Here is an 18480-nt window from a genome sequence, read left to right on the forward strand (position 1 = left end):
CAGCCCATAAAAGTTGTGCCCAAAGTAATCAATGAAATATTGATGATGGTGTGCTTTTAAAGATAAGCACAAAGATGGTGTTTACTGGATGGAGGGTAAAAGGTGTTATAGACACAAAAGAACATAAAGCCAGATCTTATGTGGCAGCAAATGATCTGGAGGTGTTAGTTGAGAGCTGGCTGAACATGAGCCAGCAGTGTGCCCAGGTGGCCAAGAAGGCCAGTGCCATTCTTAGCATTCAGGAGGTGCTTGTATGTTTGAAAGGCAGCTTTCCCCATGACCCCTGCTATGAAGGGCTGCACAATGAGCTGCTTGGTTTCCTTATTACTTAGAGTCTGGGCCATTCCATGGTCTTTTGTGTGGCAATTGACAGTATTTGGCTCAGACCAAAAATATACATTAGTGTTTTGAAAGCAGTGTTTTCCTCAAACTGTTCCCCTAAAGATTTGTACCTGTGAGACTATCACCGATGTTTTTAGGGTCCATCACCATCACAGGGCCCTGCATGTGTTATCAGCATATGAAAAACTTCTTTATAAGCCATTATTTTGATTTTAATAACTAAAGATTTGTCAGGTTTCAGCTAGAACAAGAGGAGAAGCCAAATGCATAGTACACATAGTGGAGTACTTTGTGTGTCTGTTCAGTCCCTATTTGTTGTGCACCCAATTATTCCCACTGTAAACAGTCCACAAGCACTATGCAGAATAGATCCATATCAACAAATGGAGAAACTGCATTTCATAAACTGAGTACTAAATTCCCAGCTAAGATCTTCTAAATCTTAGGAAAAGCTGTCTTACTTTCATTAATAGACCAGGTAAACTTAGAGATATCAGGTTCACAGAGAAGACAAGGACTGGCAGGGCTTGACTCTCCTTCCCCATAGCAAAGTCCATCTATATTACAAGTATTGTCCTGTCAAAAAAGAAAATAAAAATGGGTGGGAGGTGAATGCAAGGAAAAAAAAAAAAAAGAAAGAAGGAAAGTTAAGAAATTAGCAGTCAATATATTTTAGAGATAAGCAGAATCTTGCTTGTCTCTTGAAACAATAAATTGATATCAATTTATATGGTGACAGGGAGAAAGAATGACATGGAGATCATTCAGTTTCCACGTAAGATCCCTGTAGCTTTGAATCCTTTATCACGGATAACATGTGATGCTGATTGTCATAGATGAATGTGAGCATGATTCTATTTTCATTTTAACAGTATGTAGCGGATGTGATTGTTATTCCCAGCTGTGACTACTGATGTGTTGACTATTTAGTAGCTCTCAGATGTGAGATGAGTTCTGTGAAATCTCATGTAGGTGTTCTAGAATCATGTAGATGTGGTACTAAGGGACATGGGTTAGTGGGCAGTATTGGTGGTGGCATAGTACCACATCAAGTGCAATAGGTAAAATACCCACAAAACCCAGACCTAAAAGGACTCTCATAATTTTCCCAATGTGATACAACATGACAGATCTCCAATGTTAAAATTCGGATGTGAATTAGATTTTATTACATCGTTGCTTTCAAAGGCTTGAAGTTCTGATGAAAAAGCTGCTGTTTTTCTGATGTGGTAATGTGGTAGAGAATAGGCTCCATAAAAGAGGAACAGAGCATGCAAGCTGGCCTGGTATAAAATGTCCCTTAATTGAAACACCTTTTCTGAAAGCAATTTAGATATTACAAAGTGGTGTTATAAGAGGAGTAATTAGAAAGTGGTTTGATGCAATTGGAAGCCTAGTTCAAATAATCCCTTGAAGCATCTCAGGCTAGAAATTATTATGACACCAAAAGAAAACCAGCATATTGAGATGGCATGTATATTATTTCTGAGTTCCAAAAATGTAAGAATAGGGAAAGCCCTTGCCGTAAAAATAACAACAAATAGTTTTAATCGACATGGTTATGACATAATTATTTTTATTCTTAAATTGAAATAGCTTTGCCCTCATTTGGGTTTATAAACCAGTTTCTACTTACTTAGAAATATGTGATCTTCCATTTTATTTTGGTAACTGATGCTTTATTGCAATCAGAGCAACTTTGAAAACTGTGTTTTCCCATTAGTGTTAATGAGAACAGCCAGGCAAATCGGTTACAATGTACCTGATTAATCTTCATTTTAAAAGAATGAAGACTGGTGGTCTCCAGTTCACTTGTACTTGCCTCAGGGTAGGAAATCAGGATTAGCACATTCAAATATTCTTATTAGCACCCTCCAAAAGTATCTTTTAAAGCCCCATTGAAAAAGAGAAAAGGTGTCTAATGCAGTCCTATAGAAAATGAGAGCAGGCAATCTCTTTTTCAAGGGATGAAGGATGTTACACTGGAAAGTTCACAGGAAAACAAAAGGATATAGTGCTCTCCTGAGAGTTCCCAGTGCGCTGGCAGTTTTAAACATAGCACTAGGCTTTTGATTATGGTTTTGAAGCTGTCAAAGCACTATATGTTTGTACTTAGTGTTATTTAATGTAAGCAAGAATGTTTTACGTTCTCTCAAAGGTGTTTTCTCATGACAAAGACTGCGTAACATACGTCATAGTATATCTCTTGAGACAGCAGAAAATGGGTGTAGAAGTGAAATACCTTATAGCTGCATTACCCCATCCAACTAGCCTGGGAGAGCTAACTGAGCTTCCGAGGAAAGATAATTCAACAGCGGAGACAAGCTTCATGGCAGGGCAGCCACAGCCCAGCCTTATTTATTTGTACTGACATCCACACATATACCTGTTCTCTGCCATGCTCTTTGGGAAGCACCCTTCTGAGAAAGGTCCAACATAAAAAGTGCATATAGATACATAAAATATATATATATAAACACTCACAGACAGGAGATTATGAAAGACAGAAAAGTATCAGGCTGTTCTGCTGAACTATGAAACAGGTTTTCCTCTTCTAAAACAGTTATTGTGCACAGTGCATCAGAGGGAGAGAGAGGGCTGGGGAGGAGATGAATGATCCATATTAAACATTTATGCTCTTTAAATTACCTTTAATTTACAAAGCCCAGTTGGATGGGATTCGCAGGCCTGGCAGACTGCGTCGTACAGGGTCAGCACTCTGGAATTACTGTACTGGAAGCCATCATCAGTGATCTAAATGATACAAAAATCATCCTTATAAGTAATAATGTTCCATATGGAGACTGTCTGCTCGTTTTGGAGCATATACTGTTGCACCCTTGAACTGGATGCCTGCCAGTAAGACAAATTAAAGCACTTGTGAGTCGTTCTACTGCAAGCTAACAAATTGCTTAATGTTCCAAAGTGGAAACTATTCATTAATACTAAAAGATCTTTTGGCTCAGCTGGCATTCAACTTTTCTGGTTGCCGTTAGGTGCTTCTTTTGTTAGTTTGTTTTGTTTTTGTTTTTTTATTTGTTCAGTATGCTTGTGGAGACTGCGCAGGGACTTGAGTACTATAAGGATGGATTTCAGGAAGGTGTGAAATGAAAGTAAGATATTTGGCTGAACTTCTGGATCGCTTTCTTACAGTATGGTAAATCAGTTAGTAACAATCCTAAGAACTAAAAAAAAGGAAAGGATGCTTTATATTAACCTCTAAAAAGTGCTAGGGTGGATAATATCAGACAGCAATGGTCCTATTTCCATAGGAAGGTGTATTAGAAGGGCACCCCTGTACATGTAGGCTCTTTAGAAAGCCTTAATTTAGGATGGCAGTTTTAATATATGACTACTTACAGAATAAAAAGGGTTATGTGAGTTTACATTTAAATTTAATTTTTTTTCCTAATAGAAATGAGAAGATACCAGATTAGTGTGGAAATCCCAAATGTAAAAACACTTTTTGAAGAAGTAAAGTACCAGTACTTGATCTAGAGGTTGGCAACCCTGCCTACATCAGGGGGGTTGAAACTTGGTGATCCTTGAGTTCCCTTCCAACCCAAATTATTCTATGATTCTAAAGAGCTTATCTTCCTCACTATGAGAAGAACAAACAAAAGAGGCAGCACTCTAGGCCTCTCTCTTCTCTGAACTGCAATGCTTACTGGCAGCAGAATATCCATTAAGAATATATTATTCTTAATGCATTTTACATTCCATTTCTCTCTTTACCCAGAGCGTCCAGTGTTGTTTCAGTGTTAGTGCACTAATAATGGGTGAAATGAGTAGACAGGGAAAAATATAAAAAGCTATAAAATAGACTTAATTTTTATGTTTGAAGTGAGCATTGTGAATGGAAGGTAACTGTTTCCATTTCTTTTGAAATCTGTATTTCAAAATAGATTATTTTGATTATTACAGATTATTGATTATAATACAGATTATTATAAGCTTCCATTTTGATGCCTTTTTAGAATTGGGTCCTTTTATAGTTGTTTCAGTTGATTTTCCATTAGTCGCCTTAGTGATGTGAAACAAAGTCCAAAAGACAAAAGGGGCAAATCTCTATTCAGATTGGGTTGACCCTTAGACACCAAAAGCTTGCTGAGAGCTCTGTCTTGCCTGTTTGAATGCACGTGTCCCCTGGAAAGGGAGAGCTGCTGCTTCTGGACCAGCAGTGAGGACAGGGAGGAGGTCTTTCCTTCTACCCACAGTGCATTTCATGCACCATGAAGCTATCTTGGCTGCTTGTGTCGCTCATCACTGAGGTACAATTTGATTCATATGAATGTTTTATAAACGAGAAATAAAAGCTGTGAGAACTTGCTGAATTCAAATTTAGCTTCTGCCTCACTGACTTGTAAGCAAATACATTTTTCCTGCTCTTGACAAATACAGACAATGATAACAAATTGAAGATAACCACAGAACAGCTTCGCAAATTAGGTAAGTGCCTGCCTGGCTCTCCCATCCCTTCACCCAAGTGTCTGTATGGACAGCCTGTGTCAACTGCTGCCCAAGTGGGAGATGTGTTTTGATATTCAAACCAATTATCCCATGAGCTTTGGTGTAACAAGTGTATTCTCAACCAACATGCATCACGATGCCATGGAAAGAACAAGTAAAATATGAAGCATGAATACATAAAAGAGCACTGAAAAGAGCTTGGGAAGCTCTTGTTCCCTCAACATTGGTAATGAAAAAAGGCTTATGCAAAACTGCTGATTCCCTTGAAATTTGCTTTGAGTCTGGGGAGAGATTCTGAAAATACTGAACGTTGTTTTTTTTTAATAGAAATATTTATTTTGATTTTGGGAAAAAACTTTTTCCTGCATTTGAGAAACTATCTATTAAGATAAACATGAAGTTCAACATTGAAGTAAGTCATACCAGGAATTTTCTGGAGTGCAAATTTTTGAATGCTTGTGGAACTCATTTCAAACCCTTTTTTTATCTTGAAATCATTTTGTTCTCTGTGCTGTCACATACAGCTCACTGCTTTTGAAACCAAGCTCTGACTTCTGCCTTCACAATTCATTCAGCAAAAAAATCCACAGGAAGACTGGGATTAGCATGCCAGAGTGGGACCGAGGGGATTTAATTGTGCACACATTGCCCAGCCACAGAGCTGGTTCTGCTGCAGCGTTCAGAGGTGAGGGGAAAGGCAGCAGGCTCCCAAGCATGGAGATCTCTTTGAACTCAAGTGCAAGGAAAAAGGCCTTCTACCTATGTTTTGGAAGGAAAAAAAGTAAGAAAAATGACACAGACCTTGTCATGGCTGGAAGGCAACTCCTGAAAGCAAACAGAGTCATAATGCAATCTGGCTGCACGCCACCTATCCTGGTTGCACTGGAGAAAGGGCTGGTGGGTGGGCTCTGCTCACAGAAATTTTGCACCAAAATGTTTTATTTTTACATGTGGCAGTGTTCAGAACACATCTGCGGTCTTTCTTCTACTGCAAAATATTTTTCTCAGTGATGGGGCATTTAAATGAATTCAGTCTTAGCAAAGGAACTTATCTGCTGAAATTACCAGCCAGGCTGAACACTAGATCAAAGGGAGCAGGTACAAGGTCAGCCAGACACCAATTTCCTAGAAATATTTAGAATTTAAGTGTCACAAAAGAGGCTAAGACTACAGCAGAGCTGACTCAGCTCGTGCAGGCACTGCACGCATAGCCATCCAAGACCAGATGGTGCCATGCCTGCTCAGTGTGCAGTGTAAATGTCTGCCTTGAAACCAGGGGTCAGAACCACTTTGCACTCACTTCCTAATCATGAGTTTGAGCTGGAGTTTCCAGAAATGAAATACTAATGATTAACAATTGATTAGTCCAGCTGCATCAATCTCAGGTGATTACCTGGAGAAGTGATTGCAATTTGTGCTTTTGGATTGCCGACAAAGACACCTGTTTTTAGTTCTCATTGTTTTTGTTGTGTTTTTTCCCCCATCTCCATGACATTAATGCGAGGCATCTTCTATTCCAAAGGGATGCACATGCACTTTGCTTTTTAATTTACCATGACAACTGATTTTCTTCTTCTAAATCATGTCTTAGAAACATAAGAAGAAATTCCTACTTTCACTTGCCATCTTGCGAACGGCTCATTGCCAGCTACAAAGTGCACAGCCTCCGTCTCTGTAATGTTCAGAAGAGGAATCTGGCAGTCAACAGCCTTAGAGCTGAGAAAATCTGCTTGTGTGGTTTCTTGCTCTCTTGATATCCATTCGCCGTTGAGATGCTACAGTTAAACAGAAGGAGAGTGCAGAAACTGAGGGCTCATACAAAGAAGTTCCAGTTGTCAACATATGCTTATATTTCTAATTAATAAGAGAAGGCGTTTACAGATGGTTTATTAAAAGAGGTGATGTTACTATAACCACAGCAAAGAGCCATCCATGCTGCTCTGTGCATGCAAGCGGCCTGTTGCTTTAGGAAGTAATTTTGGATGAGCAGCTAGGATGAGCATGGGGAGGTGGTGGAGCAATGCTGTGGCTGCTCCTAGAGCTCTGCAGCTTGAGTACCTTCTGACACCTTCAGGTAATGTTTGCTGCTGATCTAGACTGACTGCATCAAATGTCACTACTTGCTCAGGGCATGTGATATTGCAAGAGAGCAAGGTATGCTAATCTCAGCTGTGTCTTGTTAAGAATGAAAGGGAATCAGGCTGAACATCTTTTTATGAGGTAGATTTATGAGATGAATCCACATCTCTTGTCTGTGCATGCAGCTGTACCAAATAATTCAGTCCTAGCATTGCCCTTGTATAGTTGTTCATAATAAAATTATAGTGTTAGCAGAAGAGATGGGTTTAATAGTCATTAGAACTTGTGACTTGGTATTGAACTATTGGAGCTTATAACTGTGGGGAGGAAGCCTTGTGTTTAACTGCAACACTTAGCATTCAAGCAAGTTTAAGAAAACAACTGAGCATATGCATTGCAGATGTACAAAATGAGAAATAATATTTGTGATTTTGGGCTTCACTGGACTGCAGTGTAGCTGAACCAAACAAGGGTTAAACAAAACCCCACAAAACAAAGTTGGCAAAATGTAGCTTTGCATTTCTGAGGAATCAGGAAAGGGCTGTGTTTCTTCAGCTCCCCCCACTCATAGCAAACACATTGGCAATGGAATCTGCACCCACTGTGGCAGTGGGAAGGCACTCTGTACTGCTCAGGGTTGAAGAGTTTAATACAAACGTGCCGCCGCGTGACTGTATCATCAATACTTGATGAACCCATGGGAAGCTGCTTACGATTAATCTGGTGACTTCACAGTGCAGATGGGGAGAATCCTTGAAGCCAACGCCAAACACTCGGACACGACTGCAGTCAGAGGTGCGAATGTCACATAGGCCCCTGTTCTCCAAGCTAGTGATTTCCAGAGTTTGCTCTGAAATGACAGAATGTTTTTAGACAGTAGCACATGCTGTTTGTCTCTGGTTTATCAGAGGTTTTGTGGTTGTTTTTATGGTGTTGCTTTGGCTGACCCTGTTAAGGCGTTGACTGGGAGGATGGTATTTATGGCATGGTGTGCAGAAGCATCAAGGCGGGAAGTGGAGATATCTGAAGATGACCGAGCCACCAGACTCCTCATAAGATGAAACGGCTGTGTAAAAGGCATTCTTTTTCATTTAAGAAGCTGTGGGTATAATAAAAATAATGGTCCTCAAAGGAATGCTTGCTTTGAGGGTTAAGTCTTTAATGGGTGAAACTCAGATTTGCGCAGTGTCAGTACAAGTATCATGTACCACATAAGTTCCCCTTAAATCCTATTTTGAGTCCTTAAATAGGGTTCAAGTGATGTACAAGTGCTGTCTCCCTTCTGAGATTGATTTTCACCCATTGCTGTTCTTAAAATGTTTTATGATTCTCAGATAAAGTTTCACTTGTATGCTGTTACGCTTCAGGTGTTCATCATTTAAAATTGCTCTTTGCCTTCATACTGGGGTTACTTTACAGAGTCAAAATGAAAGGTCATTGTGCAGCAAAACTCACATCTGTATGTCAGCCGAAGTTTAATTGGGCAGATGTTCCGCATAAGCTCTGGGATAGTACAGCATTAGGGAGGTCTCTGACACCTTGTCAATATCAGCAGTCTGTCAGGACCATGGCCTCATGTATTCCTTGATAACATTTGTAGTTCTCATGGTCAGGAGAAGCCATTATGATGACAAACAGAAGACTTGCTTCTTGTTTCCCGAATAATATTTAACAGCAGGAGTATGACTGGGAGCCCTGGGAGGCACGGCACACTCCTGCATGGTGTACCATGAACTATTTGCCTCCTGCATGGCAGGAAGAGGCCACAAAGCTTTTCTGGTTCCCTGCTCCATCACCATTGCTCTGGCAAAACAATATTGCCTATCAGTCTTCTCTGAGCTGTAGCTTATCTAAAACATAAGCTTAATGTTTTAATGGTACATTGGCTTAGTTCTGATTCAAGGGGCAAAATGCCCTTAGCTGAGCTGATAACCTTCCCCATACCTCTCTATTCCTTTAGGGCTCTGCCATTCACGCTGTAAGTAGGATGAATGCTGTTTAAACATTGCCAGATTGCAGCCCATAACAACATAGCTGGATGACTCTCATTTTTTTCAGAGAAAGGAAAGGAAGCAATATAAACATGAGAATTAGTGAGATTTTTTTTTCTGTACTTCTAAAATGCTTCTAGGTTTTTGTTTTTTTTTTGTTTGTGTGTTAGGTTTTTTTTTTTGTTAGAGATTTTATTGCAGCATTATTAGTAGCACTGTTGGACACTTTACAATATTTACAAGAAAAGAAATAGTTTACAGCTCACCAGTGTTCATGTTAGTTGTGAATTCCTGCAATGTGCAAAATATTAATCAGATGGATAGAAAGGTTTTGATAAATTGCTTTCTTACGTGGTTAGTGCATAAAAAAATAATTAAAAAAGAAAGCTTCATTACTTTTTTCATGAGATTTTAATGTTTTCCCCTACTAGTACTGAAGTAGCTCAGATTGCATTAACATTTTCATTACCATTGTGGTTTTTCAGGCTTCTGTGGGTGAAGTAAAACCCTGTAACTTGGGAACGGGTGAGGCACAGGAATGTGCTCCAGCAGCCCTTCCTTCTCCAGGGCCAGGCTTTCAGGCTGGTTTCTTGCTGACAAGCTCTGCATGCTTTTGAGAGGGTTCCTTACATCTCTATGAGCATCCTGGCATTGCTGTGTTGGGGCCAAGACAAAATGACCCAGCCTCAGTGCTTTCTGAAATGACTTTGGAATAAGCTGCCCAGAGAGCTGGTGGTGTCACCAGAGGTGTTCAGGAAACGTGGAGGTGTGTCACTGAGGGACATGATTAGTGATCGTGGTGTGGGATATGGGAGGGGGTTGATGTATGGACTAAATAATCTCAGTGGTCTTTTCTGACCTTCATGATTCCATGATTCTATGACTTACAATATAAATAGAGAATTTAATATTTCTTTCATTCAAACTGTTGCATATGCACTTGTGTGCAGCATCTTTAAGTTGGTCTAAATCTGGAGGAAATATGTTCCAATATATGTGGTGGGTACCTTCTCCCAAGAATTGTGGGCTGCTGTGGGCTAATCAGGATGAAAAGGAGATTTCTTTGCTGGTGGAAGGGGTGAAATGTTGATGTAAGAAGAATGCACTATGTGTTTGTGCAGTTTGATGAAAGTGGGAAGGAAGGAAGGGACTGATCTTTTGCCTGAGTGGGCTTTTTTCTGTTCCAGCATGATGGTGGAGGAGGCTGCATTGAAACTATTTCTCTATTCTGGCCAGCTGAAGATGTAGGGCTGATGAGGTGTTGGAGTCCTCTGGGTTTTTTGCAGGGAGTGCTGGGAGGAGATGGAGAAAGTCTGATGGAAATTTTATGACTCATTTTTAAACAAATGGATACTACTGCTCAGGCTTTATACCTCAGTATATGCAGCGCATCACTTTAAAAAATGTTAATTACTTTTAATGTAGTACTTTTTGAAAATGAGACATCACGTTAAATGGGTGTAGGAATTTTAGGCATTTACTTTGAACATAATTTTCAATCTGTCTATCCCTCTGTCTTCCATTTTTTGCATATGTGAACCAATTTCAACTGAATGTGGAAGAGGAAATCAATGATGTTATCTCTGGAGAAGTCTCCTGGCAGTCAGTAATTGGGTACCCACCCATACCCTTGATGGGGAAAACTCAAGTAAGTCTGTTGCTCTTTGCTTCTGGTGTTAGTGAAGGGGAAATTAATGAGCCTGTGTGTGACAAATGCTTGAGGACCACAGAGTTTCATATGTGATAAGGAAATTAAATTAGGGAGCCTGAAAACTCCCAGCAAAAGAGCTATCATTAGTTCAGCAGAAAATTGGTGGGGGGTGAAGGCAAAAGTGGGGAGAGCTGGGGAAGCTCACAGAGATGAGAGGAAGGGCAAAAGTTTAGGTACTCACAGAAACAGGAGGTCATGGAGATATGACAACCAACGTGTGATTTCCGTGCTGGGGCAAGCTAAAGAGGGAGGGGACAGTCCAACTCCTGAAGAGGGCTTTGCTTCATGTTACTTCTAAGAGCCCCCCAAGATCTTGGGTAATTAGATAGAAGCATGGGTTCAGTCTCACTTGATTGGTGATGTTTGCTTTGTGCAAAGCAACAAGCAGGGTGCCAGCCTCATCCCGTTCCTTCACCCGCAGAAGGAATGTAGTGGAAAGAGCAGCAAGCTCAGAGCTGCTGATGGTATATGCTTTTTCTGCAGGCACTTACGTGAGTCAGACGAGGCACACAGGCTACATAATAGATGTAAAAAAACCTGCATAAATACCCAATTGGTTTTATAGGCATTTGCTGTGGTGTATTATATAAATGTGCATAGATATTGGAGTAAAATGTAGACATTTGACACAAAATCAAGAATTTTGTAAAACTGCAATTACTGAAATTTCAGTGATGGACAGGTATAGTTCATGTTTCATTTCTGCCTTTGATTGGAAATATATCCTAGCACAAATAAACATCCTTCTGCAGTGTTTGAAAGCTACACATGTAACTTTGGGCTGGAGCTGCAGACCTGAAATCAAAACTGGCAAGAAGTTTATTCAAATAATGAGAAGGGAATGGAGTGCCTCTTTTCCTTGCTCAGGGTGATAAATAAGCACCTAGATCATGAAAAGCAAATCAAGCACCATATCATAAGCATCAGAGATGATCTTCAAGTGGAAAGGAAAATTGCCCATGTTAATAGTCCAATACAATATTTATAAAGCAGGTTTTTAGAAGCAGGTGGATGCACACAGGCCAAGCTCACTTTGCTGTGTCCTGATGTGGCTGGTTGCAAGCCAGCCCTGTACTGGAAGTTATCAAGCTGTCTGAGCAGACTCCAGGACTTACTGGCATGGCTGTGGGCACCCGGATGCACGACCCAAAAGGGTCTGGCAGAGGCTGCCTGATGCTTGGTTATCTCACAGCTTGGGCAAAGCAAGTCTGAATCTGCCTCCTTTTGAATACATCCAAGACTATTATCTACATTTAGTGTGTAGGGTTAATTACAGCAATCATATGCACAATTATTGTATGCACTAGTTTGGAATTCATGATGTACCTAACCCAAAACTCATTGGAAAATCCTCCCTAAGAAAAAAAGGATTAGCTATTTTATTCTTTCTCAGGATTTTTGCACATCAGTTGTTTCTGTGGCTTCCAAATGAGGAGCATGCTTGTCACTGCTTGTAAAACCCAAAGAACTTGAGTTTATCCAAGTAGCAAGATATAGACCTATGTTCTTTAGATAACATGGACAGGACCTGGTTTTCTGCTTTAGTGGTCTGTAGTATCCAGGATGGATTGCAGCACATGTGTTTATTACGCATGAGCCAAGCTTTGCAGTCAGGGTACATTTTGGGTCATATTGGATGGCCATGAAAGGTGGCCAAAACCTGAGATCTGAACAGGAGCCTGAGAATCTATTCTGAAAGTCATCCCCAGTACATATTACATTTGACTGAATCCCATTTACCTGCCAATCTTTTAACTGATTATTTCTCTTTAAATTTTCTGGTTCGTCATATCAGCAATCAGTGCCAGGGATGCAGTGAGAGCAAAAGCAAGCCCTGGCAGAGGGTGGCAAAGGCGTTTTGTGAGTACTTTAACTCCCTGCTTGTGAGAAATGGACTGCTTCAATTTCACACTGAAAGCATCCATGTGCTGCTACAATATGGTAGATTATTTTTGCTTTAGAAAGCTCACTGTGACATTTTATGTCTATTTGATCTCTTCTATTTTTAAAAGGCTTGCTAGCAATTTACTTCAGCAATGGAATAGGAAGAAAAATGTGCTGTTAACTATAGAATATTGCCTCTTTTTTAAATGGCCCTGAAAGGTGGTAAAATATAAGATCTGGTTGCACGTTCACAGTGCCCATTGTCATGCCAAAGCAGATCTCATTGTCAGTCTCTTGAAGGCACTTAGAGCAGCACCCCACAGAGCAGCATTCCATGCTGTGATGGAGCTCCAGGGGATTTTAGCAGGAAGAGGCTCATGGGCATCATCATGGTTCTTATGGCCAAGCTAGTGTCCAATTGGTTGTTTTTAGTATTTTTTTCCTTCTTTATACTTACTGAGTAGGAGTAAGATCCAATTATTATGAACATCTTTATTCATAGTTGCTTGAACATTTTATATATATATATATATATATGTAAATATATATATATATATAAAGAAGGTGACAATCTCTTTTTCAGAGCCTGTAGTGGTAGGAGAAGAAGAAATGCTTTCAAAATAAAGAGGCAAGATTTAGATTGGACATAAGAAAGAAGGTTTTTGCGATAAGAATAGTGAGGCACTGGCACCAGTTGTTCAGAGAGGTAGTGGATGCCCTAACCCTGCAGACACTCAAGGTCAGGCTGGATGGGGCTCTGAGCACCTGATCAAGCTGTAGATGCTCCTGTTCACTGCAGGGGAGTTGGATAAGATGGCCTTCAGAGGACCCTTCCAACTCAAACAATTGTATGATTCTATATAGTGATAGATTCTAGAATAGACTCTGGATAGACTTATAGAAGATAAAGCACGATATAAAGAAGTTCTAGGTTTACACTTGGTTTTTGCCTTTGATCAATTTAGATTGGACCTGTAAACATTTAGTAAGTTTTAATTCTATTGCTCATAAATTGTCTTGAGTTTGTTGCCTGTTGTGCTTGAGTGTGTGTATTGAGGAAGGAGGTTGTTGTTTGTTCCGAGCTTTTTGTTTTGTTTTGTTTTTAACAAGATTTAAGACTGAATTTTCCTGCAGTGCCTGCAAACAGCATGGTTTAAAGAAGTTATACATATGCATCTGGATTGTCTGGCTTGGGTCAGTTTAAATCAGATCTGTAATTTTGTAAACTTTTCCAGCATTTAATTCTATGTACTTCAGAAAATGGCTTTGTTTAACTATGTTTTTCTGAACCTCTCTTGCTGCTTTGCATTAAAGCAAATAAATTAATCACCAGAAGAAACTAATCTCCGTGATCTGATTTGCAGGAAACGGTATGGATCACTAAGCATGCAACCTTTCATGTCCCTTATCATGAGGATTTGGTATCCTTTTAAAACTTAGTTTCTATTGACTTTGTAACTATCAGGCTAATAGCACTCTTACAGCTCAGCCAGGTCTGTGCTTTGAGTGGAAAGAACTGGGACTTAAACCTGTAGATTAAGGCTGGTATTGATGTTTGTCTTTTCCGATGTCTATAGTGTGTCTGATCTATCAAAAAATAAAATTGCTATGAAAAGAAGAAAAAATCCTCACAACTGACGTGAAGCCTGTCAGTCTCTGAGAACCACTCAGAAAATTCTAGGCAGAAATATGTTTTCTACAACAGAGAAAAGTCTGTCTCCATCCATATAAAAGATGGCATAAATTAGAGGATGTCAGCAGTAGATTAGCCAAGGGTCACTTTTCTTTTTTTAATTGTTTGTTTTGTAAATTTTGTATTTGTTAAACTGTAAAATTTTTATATTACTATGTCCTACCAGCATCTTGTGGTTGGAGTCAATAATTCTAAAAGCATGACAACAGTATTTTCAAAAACAGGTAGATCTTAAATTCGAAGGATAATGTTTGAAAATTTCAGAGCAGATAATCTCAATTTCATGGTATTTACTCATTATGTGTTTATAATAACAACCACTGATGTTGCCTTTGTTTTTATCCTGAAAAGAATATATTTGAGTAAATTTTTGAGGTCAAAATTGATCAAATCAAATAATTTCATTCATCTAAGATGCTGTCATTAGCAATAATTAAGGTGTTACTAGTTAAATTATCAGCTAACTTATTTGAAAATAGCTTAGTAGCAGTAGTAGTTAACTCATGCAGATGAGGCCCACTTCTGTGTAGATGTCTTGGTGGATGAAATGCAACATTTCTAAATAACCATTTAAAAATATATGTATTTTAAATTTCCCTTATAAATTGGTTTAACAGGGAAAAAGCTGAATAATTGAAGCCAATAATATTACTTACTATGCGTTTTCATATTTATTCTTTAAACTATTTTTCCAGGATGATCTGGTAAGCTGAGGAAAGAGTTGGTTATTAAGAGCAGATAGTATCTCTCAAAATTAAGGTTTTCATATTCAAGTTGCATATAATCTCTTTGGGATAGTATTGATATCTCTGTGAAAATTCCTTCATTTCTCTAATGTCATCCTGAAGAATGTAAGAATAAATTCATAATGTCATTAAGCTCTAAGTAAAGAACATGGTCCCAGTGAAATTGAAGCAGTGTATTAAACAGTATTTTTGTGGCTGCGGCATATAGAGATCTGCATGAAGTATTCCATGCCTTACAGACATTATTACTGAAATGTATTTGATAGAAACAGTTGAGTTAGTTTCCAAACTGTAATCTAATAACACTGCCTCATTTACTGTCCAGCAGTTGTCAAATAAACAAGTACACATTCAAGGGAACGTGGGCAGCATGGGTACAGGAAATTTTTAGACATCCTCCCTCAGTGAGATAGATGAGAAACTCAGAACTGTAGAAAAAAAAAAGGCACTAATCAATATGAGCAAAAAGAGAAAAGAAAGGAACTTTGGTAAAGAGACCTAGTTTTTCCTTGAAAAGGTAAAGTAATAGTGATGGTGACATTGCTAATACTGTATCCACTAAAGTCAGTGTAATTCTTGCAATGAAGAGGAAAATTAAGCCCAATGACTTCTTAATTGACAGAAAAAAAAAAATTTAAAGAATGATGCCGATTTAATAATTTCATCTTTTTTTTAGTAATAATACTTGCTTTTGGCCAGAAAAGTTTAATAGCAGCACTGTGGTGCTCACTGCTTCCACAGCCATTTTTAATACAACTTCTGAAATCTAATTTTGAGACAAGTGACAAATCTATTTTTTGTGACAAGTATTTGTCACAGTGCATTGCTTTTTCAGTACCATGTGAGGGGGTTTGCCCAATCAGCCAAAAGCTTGGTGGTATATATTTGCTTATTTACTAATCTACAGATTTTATAAAGCAATCAATTCCTGTGGAGAGGATCAGACAGAAATTCCATTATTTCAAGCATTTGTCTATTTCTGAAGCACTTATGGGGATATAAATGGTTTGGTTTTTCACTGAAGGTATGTCATACCAGCACTGCAGGCTGGCAGCAGAGGTTACCACCTCTACACTGCTGAGTACTGTGTTTCTTTGTAGACTTCCTACTGATTTAAGGAATTAACTGTTTTTTGTTGAAGAGTCTGGTAAGCGTTCTATACTTTGTATAGACTAATTTATGCACAACAAGCTTCTATTGACCCAGTACACCCTAATGACTCCTCCTGTGCTACTGTGAAGTATCATGCCAGCAAAGCATGCATTATATGAGCTGAGGAGAAGCCATTTACTTGACAGACTAACGGCTCTTAAATAACCATAATGGCACCACGATCTGGAGTGTAAAGACCACTGAACTGATAGAAGTAGGAAAAATATTTATTACAAAGTCAATATGTTCGAACACAAAATCTGAAGAGCAGATGCTTGACTTAGACAACTGAAATCCACTACCCCTTTCACCTCAGGATCTCAAAACAATTTAAACCTTTAAATGGCTCCTTCACGTTTCATCTTTAAGAACAGGAATTAAGCTTTAAAATCAAATGTAATTGTATAAACCATGAGATTTATCCAGTACTTATCTCATGAACCTGAAAGTGTTCAAGAAATGTGTGGATGTGGCACTGAGGGACTTGGCCAGTGGCCATGTGGGGATGGGTTGGTCTTGGTGAACTTAGAGGCTTTTCCCAGCCTTTATGATTCAGTGATTCTAAATCTCTGCCTCTGGCTTGTAACAGCTGACCCAGCACTGTTACTCAATATAGTTTTATTTTAAAATAGTGTTTTAATTACAACATATGAAGAGGACTTGACTGAAAGCAATATGATAAATTGCTAAATAAATAGGCCTATAAATTAAGATAGGTCTATACATCCCACTGTTGTGGATGGGTTCAAGGGACCTGTACAGCTGTGGTTCACAGCCCTGAAAATGCACTTGGGATTCACAGAGTTTATTAGTAACAATATCCAAATGGGCAGACACATATTGTGATGTGAAGATTTTCTATCTGTAAGTGTGTGAGGTAAGTGTTAACTTTCAATCTTCTCACTGTCCTTTTTGCTCATTATTTCTCTTTGCTGGCTATATTTTTTTCGAGAACTTTCCACATAGAAATTTAAACTTCAAGTGTCATTACTTCACTGAAACTAATTTGTCCTTATTATTCCTCATTACCTTTTATCTTGTAATTGCTCTTTAGAGCTTCATACAATCTGCATATTACATTCCTCTAAGTGTGCTTTAGTAGTCCTGAATTTTTTATTTTTTTTTTTATAATCAACATGGTCAATATATACAAACGGTAAGCACCAACCTGATTTGCTATACGCAGTAATTGGATTCTGCGTTTAATTACAGGTGGTAACGACATTTTAAGCACCTTATACAGGTGTTGGGGGGGGGGGGGAAGGGAGGGAGGTTTATGAAATGTTAAGCAACGTTAAGAAAGTCTGAGCTTCTGGAGCAATGCCAAATTTCAGAGGTGCCTTTCAACTCCAAATTGCAGTTTTCATGGGAGGATAATTATAGCTCTGGCCACCTGGACCGCTCCTGCTGGAGGCAGGCGGAGTGAGGAAGTACGGCTGCCTGCAAGCCATGCTTTGCATCTTCCCTCTTTATCCTTTTTTTTTTTTTTTTTTTTCCTTTTAAATTATTCCGAATATGTTACAATTTGTATTCTGATCCCTAAAAATACCGCGTGGCCATCTTAGTTTTTAGTGTGTGTGTGTGTGTGTGTGTGTGTGTATGTTGTGCTGGTCAAAACCAGTGGCAGAACGCATTGTCATGAATTGGTAATGCAGCTGAGATGGGGTGACCTTGGAAAAGATACTTGAATTATATTGATGGCCTCCTTGATCTTGGGGGAGTTTTAATTCACATATAAAATTTCAGCCAGAGAAAATTAGACGGAGATTTGTTTTGGAGCTAATGAGAAAATATATGGCCAAGAAAAGGAGTTGCCTTCTCCTTCATTACTCCTGTAATGTAGGAAAGTAACTTTTTCCTAGCAGTGGAATTTAAACCTTAACATGTCCAAAAACAAACTTGTTTTTTTTTTGTTTCTTTCTTTTTAAAATACATTCATTTAAACTTAGACCATATAAAAAGACATTCTGTCATATTCAAGACTTGGATTTCTTTTATAGAAATCGAGAGAGGCAGCAGTTTCAAATGTCCTGCAGAACCCTAAATCAGTTTTTAATTTCCACTCCTTTTCTTGCCTTCCTACACAACCTGTGCTTATTAGCAAAAAAACCCAAAGGCTTATCCTGCTTGTGCCTGCTCTGTGAGGGCTGCCCATGCTCAGTGGATGGGTCAGGCTGTGTGAGCTGCCAGTCAGGGAGCTCAGGCTGTTCCCATTAGAAGATGCAGCTTTATTTCTGAGATAAATCTTAGTTTTTCATCTCTAATAGCATTTTCTGGTGTGAAATCCTGGCTTTAGTGACATCAGCAGGACTCTGAGGATATCCAATCTTCTGAACTGTTATTTAAGAAGCACATCATTATTCTGCTGTACTGCAGTACTTTTGCTTGCAAATAGATGTTACATCATATGCT

The 18480-nt window shown here is 38.9% G+C and overlaps 1 protein-coding gene across 1 annotated transcript in view; it reads right to left on the bottom strand.

The window, feature by feature from the left end:
- Positions 1 to 18480, bottom strand: part of LOC122164880 (von Willebrand factor D and EGF domain-containing protein-like) — a 165864-nt gene that overhangs the window by 68878 nt on the left and 78506 nt on the right. Inside the window, exons 12-15 of the mRNA XM_042827324.1 lie at positions 7605 to 7741; positions 6426 to 6587; positions 2992 to 3096; positions 804 to 918 (exon numbers count right to left, since the gene is read on the bottom strand). Coding sequence (XP_042683258.1) covers positions 804 to 918; positions 2992 to 3096; positions 6426 to 6587; positions 7605 to 7741 — 519 coding nt within the window. The remainder of the gene's footprint in view (positions 1 to 803; positions 919 to 2991; positions 3097 to 6425; positions 6588 to 7604; positions 7742 to 18480) is intronic.

Source organism: Centrocercus urophasianus, unplaced genomic scaffold (genome assembly GCF_019232065.1).
Source record: "Centrocercus urophasianus isolate 14NV4802_14NV808 unplaced genomic scaffold, USGS_Curo_1.0 seq_28, whole genome shotgun sequence".
NCBI classification, from domain to species: Eukaryota; Metazoa; Chordata; class Aves; order Galliformes; family Phasianidae; genus Centrocercus; species Centrocercus urophasianus.